Source organism: Larimichthys crocea, chromosome XVIII (genome assembly GCF_000972845.2).
Source record: "Larimichthys crocea isolate SSNF chromosome XVIII, L_crocea_2.0, whole genome shotgun sequence".
Lineage (NCBI taxonomy): Eukaryota > Metazoa > Chordata > Actinopteri > Sciaenidae > Larimichthys > Larimichthys crocea.
The window spans coordinates 15,198,913-15,217,007 of record NC_040028.1 but is presented as its reverse complement, the minus strand read 5'-3'; the positions used below and the strand labels follow the sequence as shown (position 1 = coordinate 15,217,007).

Genomic DNA, 18,095 nt, shown 5'->3' with positions numbered 1-18,095 from the left:
GCATGTGTGATTGGGTTCATTATAAAAGTGTCAGTACTGTTTGACAATACTGTTTATTGAATGACACAACTGACATTTCCTCTGCATCCTGAAACAGGCAGCACCTGAATGCATCATTGCACGTATTTCCCAGCATGCCTTGCACTATATGACTGGTTGCATATGCTGCATTTGAGTGTTGAGAAAGGAATTTACGGTCAATTTGCGGAGATGTTACGAGATAACATAATGAATTCAGCCCTGCTAGAGGAAGCTGACAGGAAGCCACGCAAAAATAGACTGTGATACTAAATACTAATACTTAAAGTGAAGTGAGGGTTACAAACAATGTTTTTATCAGCAGTTTATGAAATGTGCATGGGCAAAATTAACACCAGCTTGACTTGACTTGTAAAAATACAGCTAATACGCATATACAGGTTAATAACCTTGTATTTTTTCAACGCTGTTTTTATATATTTGAGTAAAATTGGCAACTTAGACCTGAGATAATACATCTATAGACTGTGGCTAATCATTTTTTAATTGGAGTGTCTGCCACATTAAAAAAAAAAACCTTATTAAATTATTAAAGCAGAATCATTATAGTATCAAGATTCCTCCCGTGCTTTGTGACGTGATTTTAAAAACTGAAAGTAACCTGAAGCAACGTGCCTTGTTTACCTCTCTCTGCTTCACCTCCACTCAGTCATCTGACCAGCATGACTAGTGTTTCCATATGGCACACAGCCGTGCTTTAAGTAATGATTGAACACAAGGTTACAGCACATATATGACAAGCGACAGTGTTTCTACTTCAGAATACAACATTTTAAAAAAAGACAAGAGCCTGTGAAAAAATGCTTAAATCAGAGCGAAACTTTATTTGAGGAAAAAACAAGTTTATTTGTCAACGGGAATATTGCACCATGCTGTTAACTTAAAATGTCCAGATGTTTGAGGATTTATTTCCGTCACGTTAAAGTATTAACTCCCAAAACAAAGTTCTGTAATGCACTGACTGCGAGCAATTAGAGTCTAAGTGTATCACAGAACTTTATTTGGAAAGCCACAGTGCCACCTCATAGGTTTGTCCTTGTGTGGGACCTTATCCTCCTCATGACTGGGTGCTCCTTTAATCTGTAAGGCAACACAAAGCAAGGAAAACAGAACATCCACTTTATGTTTTTTTGTTTTTTTTACTTCATTGCATTGACTTTGATTCAAAACATTTAACAGGCAAGAGAGAAAATGGCTGGTGTACTTTGTTTAAACAGCAGAGTGCATGAAGTAGTTAAGGACTTGAATGCTTGAAGGACTGGGCCTACAGAAAGGCTTGCTGTGTGGTGGGTCCTCCCTAGAGTCACACAGGTAAAGCAGGCCAGATGGAGTCTTTTTACACATTGTCAGCTCTCCACACAAATCATTAAATGGCTAAATATCATCTGGGCATGTGCAAAAGTTGATCCTATAGTACACCCCCACCAAAAAAACATCCTAAAATCTATTTACTTACCGCTCTAAGCTTCACCATCTGGTTGCAAAGTTAACATATAAGCCAGCCTCTGTATGAGCTCACATGTTTGAAGTTTCCAGTTTTTTTGGTGATATCTTTTTACTTCATTTGGGATTATTTCACTCCTGTGCCGGTGTGTCATTGAATCTACCTGTTGAGCTTGAACAACTTTTCTGAATTAAACAGGCCCCTGAACAGGAGAATGATCTGTTCACTAAAGTTTGCACTTAAGATATGATAGCAATGAGGAAAAGAGCAGAAAGCTCCAGGGGTATTTGAGTTCTGTCAGTTTGAAAAACACTTGCCACATCAAGTGACAGCAACTTTAGAAGTGCAAGAATAATGCAAGAAAACAAACAGTGTCATGTCTCGATCATTGTGCTGACAATCATTTCCACAAGAAGAGGATATGATAAAGGCAAAATAAGTTGTGCAAGTCATACTATACCTGATAGGTAGACGCAAGGGACCAGCTGCAATCCAACACGAGGGGCAAGTAGTCTTGATCATAAAATGCAAAAGCAGAAAGCGATCATTGCAGCCCATGGTTGGATTCACAGTGCAAACGCCTGTTTTTTCGCTGCGGTTGGTGACCGTCTGCGGACTTGCAGCGCTCTTATCGTAAGGTGGCTCGGTAGCCGCTTTTACCTTTTCTTCCCCTCAGTCCTGTGCAGTTCACTATATGCAGCTGGAAGAATGTCGACGTGGAGCTGCCAAACGTGAACGCGTGTTCATGAGCGCGCACGAGGAGGGTGGAAAAAAAAAGAAAAAGGCTTTTTAAGTGTAATTTCACGCAGTGGCACAGTGAGCTGCACTTTAGTGTGAGCTTCTTCACGGATAGGTGCCAGAGGCAGGACTAAAAGTCAGTCTTATTACCTTGACATATTTCAAAAGCCACTTAATTACATCACGATCGGACTTCTTCCTTACGCGGAGGTGTCAGAATGGTTCAAATTTAATTAACTTTGAGGATTTTGTAAACCTTAACTTTCTTGAACGGCACTGATCTCGCACTGACATATAGTGGAGTCATTTGAAGTTAAAAAGATGTAACAGTTAAAGGCCACCAGTGATGAGAGAAGTATTCAGAGCTTTTACTTGAGTAAAAGTACCATTATTACATGCAATGTAAAAAAAGACTACTCTGTTACAACTGCATTTCATTCTACCACCACCACCACCACCACTACTACTACTACTACTACTACTACTACTACTACCTCAATTAAAAGTAAAAGTACTGAAGGTAAAAGTACTCATCATAGCGAATGTATTTCTTTCAGTATTACTATAGTAGCATATCATTTATTATCTATTATTGGTTTGACATAACTGATACATTCACGTTTAATGTTCATTTTAGCAACTCTTGGATTGTTTCATCTATAACACTAGTAGTGGAAGAAGTATTAAGACTCTATACGTTAGTAAAAGTAGTAATAATACTCTATTACAAGTGTAAGTACTTAAGTAAAAGTATACAACAGCAACTCAACGAATGAAAAGTAAAAGCAGAACGTTATATTACATTATTAGAGAAACTGGTAATGAGATATTATGACTGATGCATCAATGTATGAGCAGTTTTTCTAATGTTGTAACTGGTCAATGTGAAGTTAATTTGAAATACTTTATGTACTGTTAAGTAACAGTGCAGTTTATTTTAGAAGCACAAGATGTTCATAAAATCTTAATCTGTAAAGTAGAGTAGAGAGTACAGAGAAGAATATAATTACATAGAAGTATAAAGTAGCATCAAAGTAGGAGAGTACAAGTACCTCAAAAGAATTCTAACAAAGTGCAGTGCTACTTTCCACCACTGTTGTACACGTTGTACACCCTACTCTGTGGTAAGTCCATAATCACTTTATGTTACTTCACTTATATCATGTAGACATCATTGTGGTTTGTTTGGTAATGTTTCTAATAAGCTTGTTCCTCAATAAATGACATTATAACAGTTCACTCAGTATACCTACATTATATGAATATAAGCAAATGTAATCGCAAAGCCAGGGCTAGAAAGTAATTACTCACTCACTGTGTTCCACTTGTAGTCCTTCAGCTTGAGTACTTCCATTTTCTGATACTTCATACTTCTACTTTACTACATTTCAAAATAGAACATTGTACTTTTTACTCCTTTACCTGTATTTAGGCTACTTTTCATAATCCTGCTGATGTGTACACGTCAACAAACACAACATTATGCACTGTTGTTGATAAAACTCCCACCCCCCCCAAAAGGTATTATGAAGTAAGCAGTAAGTAAGTACTGATTACATGTCAACGCATCAATAGTAATGACACAAAAAACTGACAGGGACCATTCTACACCTTTACTTCCTGTATATACTTAAATACTTTTACTGAAGCTACCTTTTGAATACATGACTTCAGCTTGTAATGGAGTATTGCTATTAAATAAATGACCCTCACATCTTTGTAATGATCTCCCAGTTGTCAGTGGATGTCTTCAGTGTTTCCACGGGACATTAGGGCCCCAGGGCCTCCAGCTCCACACCGGGCACGGTAACCAGCAGGGGGCGCTACTCACCAATCAAAATACTTCAGACGACGCACTTAAAATAGAAATGGTTACATGTTGTTTGTTTTATAATTACATATTATACATATTTACATAATTGTATATCCGTCAGCAGGATTATAAGCAGCTGGATAAATTATTGCTCAGATAATATTTAGGCTTAATCTTGTATTGGCTTTAATGTTTTTTTTTTAGACCTTTATTAGTTTGTTTTATTATTTTTTATCTGCATGGACATCTTTAGGGCTGTTACAACTTTCACACACACATGAATATGTTTTTCTTTAGCAGGAAGTGTAATATTGCGTGACGCTTCCTCACAGACTCCACACGCATGCACACACCGCCCTTATCGCCTCATAGGCCGGTGCGAGGGGGACGATCCCGGCGCAGTGAGCACGGTAGGCAGGGCCATCTTTCCCGTAATGTTGATTAGATTTAAAGGAAGCTATGTTTCCCTCAGCACAGCTTCTGTGACTCGCTCCTATCGACACCGGACATCGGCTCGCCATTTTAATCAGCCATTTGAGGAATAACACACATTTATCCATAATAAGGCGTTTCTTTTTTCCCAGGGACGGATCTCCATGACGATGGAAATGGAGGTGATGCATTCCAGTCAACAGGTAAATAAGAGTATTTGTTAAAAGTGATGAGCGGACGGGCTGACATTGACTGTTAACTTCCTTTATTTAGCCGATCTGAGACAGAGAGAGAGAGAGAGAGAGAGGCGTTTATAGTTCAGGTAAAACATTTGAATGTTTGTTACATAACCAAATCTGGTTAATGCGTCTGATGTTTTTATGTAGAAATAATAATAAAAGGTCCAAGGTGAGGAACACCACACACAAAACAAAGAAACAAGCCTGGCTGTGTTTAGTTAGAAATATCAAGGTTGACCTCTGAACCACTTTCAGTTCTGCAAGTCATTCACTTGTGACGTTTTTTCCCCGACGAGGAAATAAAAACTATTGTTATATAAATAACAAACAGACAGACATCTCAGTGTATGTGCTGTTTACTCTGAATAAAATGACTTGTTCTGTTTCACCCTGAGAAGTTTGGCAAACAGAAACACTCTCACTCTCAGTGTTTTTAGTTATTTCCTTTCTCCTTCATCCCTTTCTTCCAATCATATGACGAGCTTGTGACTATTGGGAAGGATTTCTTTTTTTTAAAGGCTATATTGTTGTGATGTTTGTGTTTGCTGTGTATGTTTCTCACTGTATATTTTCTGACATTAAAAAAAGAGCCCAGACAGAGCTCAGTCTAAAGAAATTGAATAGGGTTGGATTACTTCTCATTTGATATGGCACTAGTGTCTAGTTAAACCTGCCATAAGGGGGGTCAGGGTCAGTGGAAGTCCACAGTTAACTGATGAGGGCCTAAAGGGATGTGTTGGGACATGTGCAGCTGTGGTTCATCATCCTTGGTCAAGGGTGGGCGTCCGCTGAAATGTGATCAAAGCAAAAGATATAATAAACCACTGGTGTAAGCTCCCCCCTTTGAGGCCCTTGTGTTGTAGCCGAAGAGAGGTAAATGAACAACCCATACTAAAAGAACACACACACACACTTTGTATCACTCCTCTATTACCCAGTTTGATAGCCAGATCAACCATTATCTCTTGGCTTCTTTTCAAAATATGTACGTGGGTTAGCACACGTTTCCAAGTTGAGTTGTGTGTCTGTTTTAAACTAAGAACACGTTGTTTGTTACTGTATTGTGTGACAGAGAGGTGTGAAGACTCTAAGTACATTTTATAAGGTAGTTTCCTTGTTCTGGTGCCAATCCAGGTCTTGTGACAGCTATGTTACTGACACCATACCGATAACCTGATCTTACCCACGCCCACATCTACACAATCTATTTGGCATTTTATCAGAATATGTGCTATGATTTGTGAAGGTACTTTCTGTTCAAATAATATATAAAGTTCTGTGACTTTATATAATGGCACACAGCAATCAGTGAAAAAAAAGGGGGGGGGCTGATTGAACTTTCACTGAATAGGCGTCAGACTTTTTTTTCGGACGTGGGATTTGTTTTTCTAGGGACCGGTATGACTTGTCTGATGAGATTATAAGGTGTGATCAACAGACAAGAGGGCGGTTTTTCAGTTGGGAAAACATAGCTGACCACAAGGCTTGCGTGCAGACATATTTTAGGGCACTTCCTCGTTCCCGTAGAGGCCATAATGTCTGGTTGTGTCCTCACCTCTCAGTCTGTGAGTATGACTTCTACCAGGGCGCCTTAGTAATATGTAATCCTTCAGCGGTCATGCTTCTGATGCAACACTGAGGCAAAAAGGGTTAGTGGGTTCTTATTTTGCAGTGCCACAGTTGTAGTTAGAAAAACTGTCAACAATATGTGAAAATATGTAGAAGTGCTTGTTATTACCACACACATTTTCATTTAATAAAAAAAAAAGGGGAACTTTATTTAGTGTAAGTACCCAAAATCTGAGAACAAACAAGTCACATGCTCAGACAGTATCTTGGGCTTATGCAACGTCCCTCTGCCTTGTGAAATTGTTTCCTTCTGTAAATAATTCTGGGTAGAAGTTCGAGGAAGAGAGCAGCACAGTTTATCTTTGGGCATTCTTGTTTAAAAAAAAGGCAAATAACATTCAGTCTGTGAAGGGAAATGTACAGGAAACCATATTAAATTATGCCCACAGTTGTTAGTACACTGTGTCTAACATTCTGTCACACTCATGTCAGCAGCACTCGACTTAATGTGTCCGTACTAAATGTAGGACAACATTATTTGTGCGGCAATGTGACAGAATATACTGAGATCAATAGTTTTATTTACTTGAAGATATAGCCAGAGAGGAAACAAGAAAATAATCTCTGTAGTTCTTTATATTCCTAGTTTTATATGTTTATATTATGTCACCAAAAAAACTTAAGACCGACTTTTAACCTCTGATTTTATAAATGCTGTAAAACATGTTGTGAACATTTGTAATTCAAATCCTTTAGAATACTGTACGTGACCTAGAGTGGGCCCTGTTTGTTGACATCGAATGTGACAAATGAATTCACACCTCAATGTAATTGGATGGGTAATGATCACTTCCCTTAAACATAGTATCAAGTGAGGATACATGTCTTCTACTGGTGTGTGGTGGCGCCAGGGGAAATAGAGAAGTATATTTATTATTCATGTGGCTTCTCCCCCTTGACATTAGTGCTAGTGTTGTTGCGAGATACTGAGGGACAGGGTGTGGCAAGTGCAGCAGCTTACACTTCACAGCAGGGACGCTCTTCCTTTGCGTCGATGCTGCTCACATTGCTCACTGCAGGACAAGCATGGCTGCAGCTCACAACTCTCTAAACTGACCCGCCGCTCCTAATTTTTTTTTTTTTCCAGGACATGAACCTGATTGACATACTGTGGAAGCAAGACATTGATCTCGGCGCCAGGCGCGAGGTGTTTGACTACAACCACCGACAGAAAGAACATGAGCTGCAGAGGCAGCTTGAGCTGGAAGAAGAGAAAAGGCTGCATCTGCTCCGGGAGCAGGAGAAGGCCCTGCTGGCACAGCTACAGCTCGATGAGGAAACAGGAGAATACATACCCTGCCCGCCGCCCAGTGCCCCGCTGCAGTCGGCCATCACACCTCTTGAGGTTACACAGGTACATGCTCATAGCCATCATCACTCATGCCTGAAATGGACCACTCCCACCTTTATTTGATAGGCTGCAGCTATGTTGTAGCTAGGTAACCACCTCATTTGGTGTAATTACAAAAACGCAGGTGGGTCTGCAGTTTTGCATCGGTGTACTCTGCTCTAGAAACGACTCTACAGAGACCTGAGCTCTATAAATATAAAACCAAGTGCTGTTTTTTTTAAAAAGATTGCGTTCTACAAAAAAGTTTTAGGCGGTCAATTTAAAAGTACATGTTTTGCTTTTTCTTATTCTTGCAGAATGTCGGCTTCACAGAAGATAATAGAGATGCCATGTCGTTTGATGAATGTTTGCAGCTACTGGCAGAGACATTTCCTGTAGAGGAAACTGAGGTAAGAGCAGTATTTTCTTACCCCCACATGTGACATCACAGCTTGCATTATTTCAAATGGCTTTTATATTCATATTTGTATGTTTTACCTGACAGAACACATCCGTCTGCCTGGACACAACTTCAGTACCCATGATGTCCCCGGAGCAGCCAGCTCTGCCGTTGGCTACCCTCTCCCCAGGCCCACTTCTACCATCACCATCACCACCACCACCACCACCACCGCAACCACCACAGAGGATGTCCCCAGATTTGGAGCAGGCCTGGATGGAGCTTTTGTCCCTCCCCGAGCTGCAGGTATAACACATTCTCATTCGCCTCAATGGCATGCTGGTCTGGGCTGGTATTTGTTGGAACAAATACCCAAAGAATGCATCAACGTCAAGAGCTCAGCATTAGAGGACAAATACTTTTTTGTCTGCTCTGTGAGAATGGGGTCTCATATATATGAGACAGGTGCAAACAGCTCATTCCACCGTGATTGAGACTATTCAGAGAATTAGGGAGGTGGTGTGTTCGAGATGTTATGCTGTTTACAGAGCAAAGAAGAAACGCGTTAAGAGAGGGTGTGGTCTTAAAAATGTGGCAGCAACGTAAAGACTTTTAGCTCGGTAGTTTTTCAGTTGCTGCCTTATCAGTTTTGTTTCAAGGCAGCTCATATTTGCATTACCTGACAGGCGAGCGGAGAGACATTTGTTACCTCGACCTCAGATTGGACTGGACTACACTCCTAAATATACAGCTTACCATCAGGCCCCAATGCATTAGTTGGTCTGGCTAGCTACTGATAAGACTAAGGAATTTTGTTTCAGTTCTCGTAGGCTGCTTTTCATAGATAAGGTTATCGGTGAACTTCACAGCAACAGCGAGCTGGGAGATTGGTACTGGTGATTTCCGAGCTATAACTGATGTGCTTCACCTAGCTTTACTTTTTAACGTTTGTATGCGAGTTCATGGCGTGGCTTAACTTTTTTTTTTACTGACGGATGGAACAGATTAAGCATATATCTTGTTATGTTTGGAACACATTTCAAGTGTTTAGGCTTCGTAAAATGTAAAATTTGAAAGCTTGCCAAGTGGATTCCATTTTATAAAGATGGAAAGTTGTTTTCCCCCCACAAGCTTTTAAGCCATCACAGTGTGCCACAGATCATGTTATAGAAGCGGCTATAGGTTTATATATGAGCACACAGAGTACATACTTTTACAACACATAAAACACGTCTGCATTTTATTTGAACTCTTACCTTGTATTTAAAGTTGTAAACCCCTTGTATTTCACACAAAACAAAACAAAGCAGAGTCTGGAATGTGTGCTGTAATATGTTGGTTGTATTTATTTTAATGGTTCTTTTTTCTTTTTCTTCCAGCAATGCTTGAACATGCAGTTGGAGGACACACTGGAGACCACAACTTATCCTCTACCGAACAACTCGGAATCACAGAATCCAGACTACACTTTTTACCCCATGACCGGTCTCACAGAGGGGGAAACAAACAATGTAAACGTTTGTTCTGCAGAGTTTATGAATACATTTGATGGCTCTGTTCCCAGCTTGGCCCCACCAGACAATCTGAGCCAGATGAAGACGAAAGCTCCTCAGTTACATACTAACTACACTGCAGAAAGTTTCTGCGATGTATTTTACCCCAATGCAATTCCGGAACAGAGCAGTGGTCAACATGGCCTTGAAGGAAATGAAAGTGACACGATGTCTGACATTCCAAACAAGCCTCCCTTCACAGCAGCAGACCTTTACAGCCTCTCACCTGGTGATGTTTCTGACATAGGCAAACAGAGTCGGGTGGCAGAGTTGCCAGACTCAGATTCAGGAATCTCTTCAAACACAAGTCCAAATGCTAGTTCACCTGGGAAGTCTGTATATGGAGACGGATCCTTTTTTTACAGTGATTCAGACATGGACGAGATGGACCACAACCCTGGAAGTGCAGAATCCGACTACTCTGAGATGTTCTCAATAAATTTCCAACCTGATGATTATCACTTAGCAGCTTCTGTATCTGGACCAGCAGGGCAAAAGCAGCAGGAAAAGAAACCCAAACAACACAAGTCAGACCTAACGGAGGAAAGTGGTCATAACGATGCTCCCTTCACCAAAGACAAGCGGAGGAAACGCTCTGATGTGCGTCTCTCCAGAGACGAACAGAGGGCCAAGGCCCTCAAAATCCCTTTCACTGTAGCCATGATTATCAATCTGCCTGTTGATGATTTCAATGAGATGATGTCAAAGCACCAAATGAATGAGGCCCAGCTGGCCCTGGTCCGAGATATACGCCGCCGCGGCAAGAACAAAGTGGCTGCCCAGAACTGCCGTAAGCGCAAGATGGAGAACATCGTGGGTCTGGAGGGTGAGCTGGACTCACTGAAGGAGGAAAAGGAGCGTCTGCTGAGTGAGAAGAGCCAGAACACCACCAACCTGAAGGAAATGAAGCAGCAACTCAACACCTTGTATCTGGAGGTCTTCAGCATGTTGAGAGATGAAAAGGGGAACTCCTACTCCCCGTCCGACTACTCTCTCCAGCAGTCAACCAACGGCAGCATCTTCCTTGTTCCTCGCATTAAAAAGACTTTTATCAAGAGTATAGGCAACCACTTGCCTCCTGTGTAATATGGTACTGCATTATCATAGTAATACTATGCAATAACTTTGTAGTCGCTCAGCTTTAAGCATTAGTAGTTCAGCACAACTATTGTATAGTTCTCACTTCTCTTGAATGTTGTAATATTTTTGATATTTTACTTCTTTTATACTCTGATACCCTCACAGATTCTTTAACCAACATTGTTGTAAATACAAACATTACTTCTTTTGAGTGATTAAAAAAAATGTTACTGTATGTGTGTGTGTAAATATATATATATAAATATATTGTAAATATATTTCTGTACGCTAATGTTGTTTCAATCATTGTTACTCATATTTTATAACTGTCCTTTATGATTTGCCCAGGTTCTTTTATAAAATCTTGACTTCTATGCTTTTCAATAAACTATTCATATAGCTATATGCGGCCTCCTATTTTCTGAAAACACGTTGTGCGGTTTACGATGGCCACAGCCTCCAACAGATTGATGCCAGATGGATATATAGTCAAAGGAACGATTGCATAACTTACCACATGTTCTAGTCAGTCATAGACTTCAAGGCTCTTACAAAGCAGCAAAGAATGAAGGAATATTGTACTGAACCAGTGTTACTGGCTTAAACTACTTTAAAAATCTGCCTCCCTTTTTCTTTTTTTTGAGAGCAGTAACCTAACCTTTGTACAGTAACCTAAATCCTTTTAATACTGTAAAACTCCTGACGCAAAACGCAACAACACCCACTGCATTCATTACGTTACACAACAAAGAATACAATTGTTGAGCTATGGTAGAGTATATGTAGCGTGAGCCACGCTTGACAACTTCACAATGGTCCACCAGGCAAGCATAATGAAAAGGTAAAGCCCTACGCAATCAGTATGTGCTCTACATGCACTTTCACACACAAACATTACCTTTGATCACCAAGCCCATTTTCTGTGCTCAGGGCAAACTTACAGGGGGTGTGTGACAGACTAAACTGACGAGCCGGATAACACACTGTGTCATAACACAGGATTTGTCTGAATCAAGTAGATGAACCCTATACACACTGAGAATTGTTATATAATTCAGTAAAGAAACATTTATGGCTCGACCTGTTGCTCTCAAGTGCTTTTTTCGAAATAAAACACCGGAGTCGTGGAAAACATTTTTATTTTATAGCACAATTCACACTTTTACATTTACAAAAAAAAATACTTATAAGCCGGCATAGTTCACGGACACTGATGTGCTTTTTGCTAAGCACAGCTTTGTGTCACTCTGCATTCCTCTGTAGAAACACTATCCTTCAGCTGAGAAACATTAGCACAGATTGTCCACTGAGCACCTGTGAGGAATCCTAAAAATGCATGTATAATTCTTTCAAACAATTAAAAATGCAGACGATAATCATGTGGATCATATGTCTGCCATGTTTGACACGGACATCCCCACCTCAATTAATTAAAAAGGGAAACTTTACAAAAATTCCCCAGACATCTTAACTTAATTTCAACTGAGGAGTTAGACACAATGTTAGCATTTCATAAAAAGGCTTTTGGCCTTTAAAGAAAAATAAATAATGTCTCCACTTCTTGGGAAGTACTGGAAACCAGTTTTTAGTGAAGTGTTGATATTCTTTATACTGTTTGTCAGAGTGATGTTGGGTTAGTTTCAACTTGTGACCATGGTTCCTCTCTGTTGAAGTCTGTCTGCCCATGTTTTGCATATGTTCATGTGACTTCCAGTCATGTAAAATAATGTTGTTGTATTTTTTTCTCTAGGGACTTGTGACTTATGTAGAAGATTTTACCTTGTTGATTTAAAACAGGCTTATCAAAGTGACGATAACTAGCCCATTTAATTCATTTAACTGCTATGACTTGCCTTGGCCAAACTAATCCAAGTTACGCAAGAGTTAAAAGTCCCTTTTATATCATGTTGACAATAACCCTCTGATTCCCATATATGTGAACATTGCGTGACTAACATACTGTTAATACAGTTCTTCTTGAGAGCTTGATAACTGACTGTTTTGCCACCATCACCTTTCTCAGATCTGACTGATAGTGAAGGTAATAAAACGTGGAAACGAGATACTGCAGCTGAAGCAGTGTGGTGAAGGTCACAGGCTGTTTCTGGTCAAAGTGGACTAGATGTCATCTTTCTAAGTTTACCTTAAAAGAACCCTTGCACCTCGTATGATCACCATGTGCACTGTTAGATTACAATAAGAGCAGCCTTGGATAATATTTTGAAAAAGTCTTACCCATCCAGAACCTTCCATGTTATCAGGTCTTTACAGATTTTCAGCAAGAAGAGAATTCCTCTTTCCACATCTGCAAATCAAGCAAAGTGGTTACTCTTACCTGCTCCATCTTCTTAAAGTCAGATTTTGTGAAATACTCACTCCCTTTTCTTGTTAAATGTCTGAAATCTAGAAATTTGTGGGTAAAAAACTGCAGTATCTCTGACTCAACAGGATCTCCAATGTGTCCAGGAACTAGTCTTTCTTCGCTAGCACCAGCTGCTGGAGGGTTTAGCTAGCCTTGAAAGAGAGATAGATGCTCACTACCAGGAACGACACTGCAAGCTTCCTCCATGGGCGTTGTGCTCGATGCTGCCTTCTCCCTTCTCTCTCAAAATGCTGACTGGTCCACTGTGCTGGGGCTGAAGACGTCCTGTCTGACAGTCATCTGCAATCTTCCACACTAGCGATGCTGAGGGCCCAACTGCAGGTGCTTGTGGCTGTTATAATCCTACTTGCTCAACACTGGCAAACGTGGTGTATGGGCCCTTGCCCTAGGACTACCCAAAACTTCCTTGTCATCAACCCTGGTACAAGTAAATACAGTACATATACTATTTTCAACCACAGAGGTCTTAAATAATACTCCAAAAAAAAGGAGGGGAAGGTTGAAGGCTGATTTGCTAAACTTCACAGTCACAATGAGCAGGCAACAGATAGATTGATAACTCATTTCATCTTTTTCTGAACCAATGACGCACTGAACTTCATGTTACTTTACTACACAATTTTATTCGGTCTTTTTTTTTTCTACTAATCAAAATATTCGCACAATCTAGAATCCTGTTTTTGGGGAACAAGAAGAGTGAGGGATTCCCTTAATTCTAATCCAGACTGCTTATATTAGTTGACACTGGTACTAAGAAGGATTTACATACTGTGCTTCACATACAAAATCAAAATACACTTGACACTTGAGCAATCATAATAACTTCAGAAAGAAAAAATGAGTAATTCTAGCTGTTCTGAGTGCCTGATATAACTATGCTATTTGACAAAAACCAAGTTAAAAAGACAAAAGATTAATTGGCCAGCAGAAAGCTGACCAATATGAAAAAAGGAAAATAAAGATATTAAGAACTGGCTTCAGATAAAAAAACAAAACAATTTACTCTTTACCCCTGATACCATAGGCACAATACACACACTTCAGACGCACAAAAGGAAAAAAAGTCTTGGTAGGGAAACATCTATCACAATTAGGGATGGGTATCATCTGCACTCATGTCTTGTGTATACAGTCCTTCTTCCATAAACTTCTCCGATTTAGCTGCAGTAAAGTCTGACTTGTGTGTTCCTCTAATGCTTTCAGATGACTGCCTCAAAGTAACCTGCAGCTTTCCTGACAATTCCTTTGCTCACCTCCTCGCCTCTCCTGCTAAGAACTGAAGCCTGTTGAATGGATACAGGATAAAACAAAATAGTTATTCTGCACTTTCATGGGCTCACTCTGTACTGTGCTAGGAGGGTAGTGTGAAACTGAAGGCAACTTACCAAAACATGAAATAATTAATATCGCCGTGAGCCATAGCCACCTCCGCCGCCGCCACCGGAGCCGTAGCCACCTGCGGTTTGAGGGTTGGTCACCACAAAATATTTTTAAAATACTCTACAGGAGGAATTATGATGTCACTGGAGTTGGAGGGAAAAACTCACCGCCATAGGGTCCACCCGAGTTTCTCCCACCAAAGTTGTTTCCCTTCATGGGCCCATAGTTAGACTGCTGTCCACCATAATTTCCAAAATCATTGTAATTTCCACCCCCTCCATATCCTGAAGATGCAAGTGTCAATTTTATGGTAAGTCTTGATTTCAGGTTTCTAGTACTGCAAGTTTTCCAATTTACATCTAGCACTTCACAGTCAAAATTCAGTTGTTTTTTTACCTCCATCATTTCCTCCATAACCGCCATCGCAGTTGCCACCAAATCCACCACCCTGGTTGCCATACCCTGGACCACCACCACCTCCATAGCCCCCTCGGCCACCACCATAACCTGGTCCTCCACCATAATTTCCTCCTGGGCCTATTAACAGTGACATGAGGTATTAACGTAACATGGTTGTGAAACACTTTCTAAAGACAAATAATGTGTTAGTAGGAGAGATATTAAACTCAATACACAACCATAGGACTTCGTACACTTCTTAAAAGTACTCACCATTGTCAAAATCGTCGCCATAACCACCTCGTCCTCCACCATAGCCACCTAAAAACAAAACAGAAACAAGGGTAGAATATATTATTTACTAAAACTGCAACCAATTTGAAGCCTTGTCACAGATGAGACCACATCCACACTAACTTAAGTACATCTGAAAAATAATCTCTCCCTGCTTTGAACTGTTGTCCACACTGTGGCAGCATTTCAAAGAATGGACTCTGAAGTAAATGAAAGTTAGAGCCTTGCCAGCACTGCAGCCTTGTTAAAAAGATCCATTTCTGCCCCCTCTGACCTGAGCCATGTATCGCCTCATGTCATGTCTGAGTTATCGGACTACTGTCAATCTTTGTTAACTTAACTGAAAGGTTAACTTTGTTAAGTGGTATTTTTACGAACCGCTGTCAACACCGTTTTTCACTGACTGTACTGTCAAAAGAGTGCCGAGCTACAACACAAAATAAATGACCTGACCAAGCTGGGTAACCGGTTTTACCAAATGGTATTGGCAAAGCACCACATAGTTGTTTGCCAACCGATTAAAACAGAAACAACAGTTTTACTTTTTTCCAGTTGGTCTGGAAATTACCATTGACACATAAACATCACTATAATGTGGTTAACACTGGAGGCATTTTCTACTGGTACACAAAAACTACTCACCTCGGCCAAAGTTTCCACCACCTCCGTAATTGCTACCTCTTCCCATGAAGTTTCCAGATCCACCGCTTCTGCCTGATATGAATAAAAGTGTCATTTTAGAGATGTTTAAAAGCAGCAATGTACTGCAGTGTGTACACTAATCGGCCAACAATGTGTAACTTTATTCTCTATTTGATCATTTCTTACCCCTGTTAGTGGATATAGCGCTCATTTCCTGTTTGGAGAGCGCTTTCCTGACCTCACAATTGTGGAAGTTGATTGTGTGGAATTTCTGGGCTGTAAGCAAAACAGGAAAAAAAAGAGAAAAACAATACATTTATTCCACTGTTTGATGTTTACTCACAATTCTCCTGGTCAACCCTAAAAATAAGACTAAAACCTAAAACACATACCAACAATTTTGTCTACAGTATCATGGTCATCAAAAGACACAAAGCAGAATCCCCTCTTCTTCCCAGTGGAGCGTTCTTCCATGATGTCAATGCATTCAATCTTTCCATACTTCTCAAAATACTCCCGGATGTGGTACTCCTCCGTGTCCTCCTTGATGCCGCCGACAAAGATCTTCTTCACTGTCAGATGGGCGCCGGGTTTATTGGAGTCCTGGAAAGAAATAAAAAATATCAATGAGCACACACACAATAACACAATCTATCATCGAGCGTGGGATTTCCTTTACCTCTCTGGACACAGCCCTCTTGGGCTCGACGACTCGTCCGTCTACTTTGTGAGGCCTTGCTTTCATGGCCTCGTCGACTTCGTTTACAGCGGCGTACGTCACAAAGCCGAACCCTCTTGAACGCTTGGTGTTGGGGTCTCGCATCACCTGGAAAACAACAATAAAAAGATGACGAAGAGAGCATTTTAAAAACATTATCTGTTATCTGAGACCATTGTTGATTTGTCCTGTACACGTGACATCTATTGCACGTCTGTCCGTCCTGGGAGAGGGATCTGTGGCTCTTCCTGAGGTTTCTTCCACCTTTTACAGATTGTAAAGCCCTCCGAGGCAAATGTACTTTGTGACTTTTGGGCTATAAAAATAAAATCCGATTTGATTCATTCATCTTTTACGATAAGAACAATACGTACCACACAGTCTGTGAGACTTCCCCATTGTTCAAAATGTGCCCGTAAACTCTCCTCTGTGGTTTCGAAGCTCAGACCTCCAATAAACAGCTTCCTGAGCTGCTCGGGCTCTTTAGCATCATGGTCCTGTTGTAAAAAAAACAACATAACAACAAGTGAGTAAACATGCATTGCAGCTGTGGCTGATATACAGACACACTGCATGGTTACATAACATTACTGTAGTTTAAAAAAATGCTTGTGCACACAAATACCTGCAGCTACACCCTGATTATTGACAGTGTTATGACGACACACAGCTAACGGTACTACAATGTCATGCATATAACAAGACAGTCAATTTAAAACCATATAAAAAGGACAAACAAGATATTATCTGTATTATATATCAGAAAAAAGGCCTGTAATCCTCCATGCAGGATGAAACAGCCTTTAGCAGCTGGCGTTAGCTGCATGCAGTGATGCCGCAGGTTGAATATTGTAACATTTTATCAGCTATAGAGAGAAAGGCGGGTTACAAACACACAAAGCACACGGTTTCTTTAACATTTAACTCGTTGGCAGCCTCTCCAACATTAACACCACCTATGTTAGTTGTAGCTTTGACCGCCATTAGCCTAGCTGCACCGTTAGCCGCCGGGCTGAATAAAAGAAGCAAACACCGAGCAGCTGCTCAGCGAGGTTAAAGCCTGGATTTGGGTTTATTGCATTTGTACAGATAAGCTGTGTTTAATTTGTGAAGAGGGGAAAAAGACAAAACAAAAACCAAACTGCGAGCAGCTCACCTCCATTTTGCAGATGTGACTTGGAGCAGATCTGGGATCACGTGATGACGACATCGGTCCCGCTGTCAGTCCGTCCCGGGGACAGAAGCTTTAAAGGATCCATCCGTGAGACACCAAACACCGCTGTGCTCCATGCAAACACACCGACACTAATATGTGTGTGTGTGTGTGTGTGTGTGTGTGTGTGTGTGTTAAATTAATTATCTGACTTCAACTTTGTCCCTTTTTTTTAATTTGCCATCTGTGCAACGTAAACAAAAAGAAACTTTGCGCCATCCAGTGGTTAAAGAGGAAAACACTTAATCCTCATTCAGCTGCTGTGTTGTTTGAGCAGACCTCAGTCCACAATGACTGCAACATTATTTCTTTATTTAATGGGACCATGTACAGTGTTAAACATAAACATAAATGATTACATTTGATGTA

The 18,095-nt window shown here is 40.5% G+C and overlaps 2 protein-coding genes across 3 annotated transcripts; one reads left to right on the top strand and one right to left on the bottom strand.

Annotated features, from left to right (window-relative positions):
* The first annotated feature begins 4,439 nt into the window (after positions 1–4,439).
* nfe2l2a (nfe2 like bZIP transcription factor 2a) lies at positions 4,440–11,100 on the top strand. Its single transcript, XM_010737768.3, has 5 exons — positions 4,440–4,669; positions 7,422–7,688; positions 7,982–8,074; positions 8,170–8,370; positions 9,444–11,100. Exons 1-5 carry the CDS (start codon positions 4,631–4,633, stop codon positions 10,701–10,703), a joined length of 1,860 nt encoding a protein of 619 aa, XP_010736070.3. The 5' UTR covers positions 4,440–4,630; the 3' UTR covers positions 10,704–11,100.
* A 719-nt stretch (positions 11,101–11,819) lies between these two features.
* hnrnpa3 (heterogeneous nuclear ribonucleoprotein A3) lies at positions 11,820–17,813 on the bottom strand. Of its 2 annotated transcripts, none has more exons than XM_027290904.1 (11): positions 17,670–17,813; positions 16,888–17,010; positions 16,475–16,621; positions 16,188–16,398; positions 15,982–16,071; positions 15,796–15,867; positions 15,133–15,180; positions 14,857–14,997; positions 14,628–14,744; positions 14,466–14,536; positions 11,820–13,002 (listed from the first exon to the last, which is right to left on the bottom strand). In XM_027290904.1, the coding sequence occupies exons 1-10, from the start codon at positions 17,721–17,723 to the stop codon at positions 14,481–14,483; spliced, it is 1,059 nt and encodes a 352-aa protein (XP_027146705.1). In that variant the 5' UTR covers positions 17,724–17,813; the 3' UTR covers positions 11,820–13,002; positions 14,466–14,480. The 2 variants fall into 2 exon arrangements, with proteins under 2 accessions (XP_027146705.1, XP_010736071.1); XM_010737769.3 differs by lacking the exon at positions 11,820–13,002 and adding an exon at positions 13,684–14,363.
* Between the last annotated feature and the right edge of the window lie 282 nt (positions 17,814–18,095).

Coding starts and splice junctions, on each gene's coding strand:
- nfe2l2a (XM_010737768.3), top strand. CDS start 4,631: ATGACGATGGAAATGGAGGTGATGCATTCCAGTCAACAG. Junction 4,670..7,421: donor TGATGCATTCCAGTCAACAG/GTAAATAAGAGT, acceptor TTTTTTTTCCAG/GACATGAACCTGATTGACAT. Junction 8,371..9,443: donor TGTCCCTCCCCGAGCTGCAG/GTATAACACATT, acceptor TTTTTCTTCCAG/CAATGCTTGAACATGCAGTT.
- hnrnpa3 (XM_027290904.1), bottom strand. CDS start 17,723: ATGTCGTCATCACGTGATCCCAGATCTGCTCCAAGTCACATCTGCAAA. Junction 17,011..17,669: donor GTCACATCTGCAAAATGGAG/GTGAGCTGCTCG, acceptor TTTTTACAACAG/GACCATGATGCTAAAGAGCC. Junction 16,072..16,187: donor TACTGTAGACAAAATTGTTG/GTATGTGTTTTA, acceptor TTTTGCTTACAG/CCCAGAAATTCCACACAATC.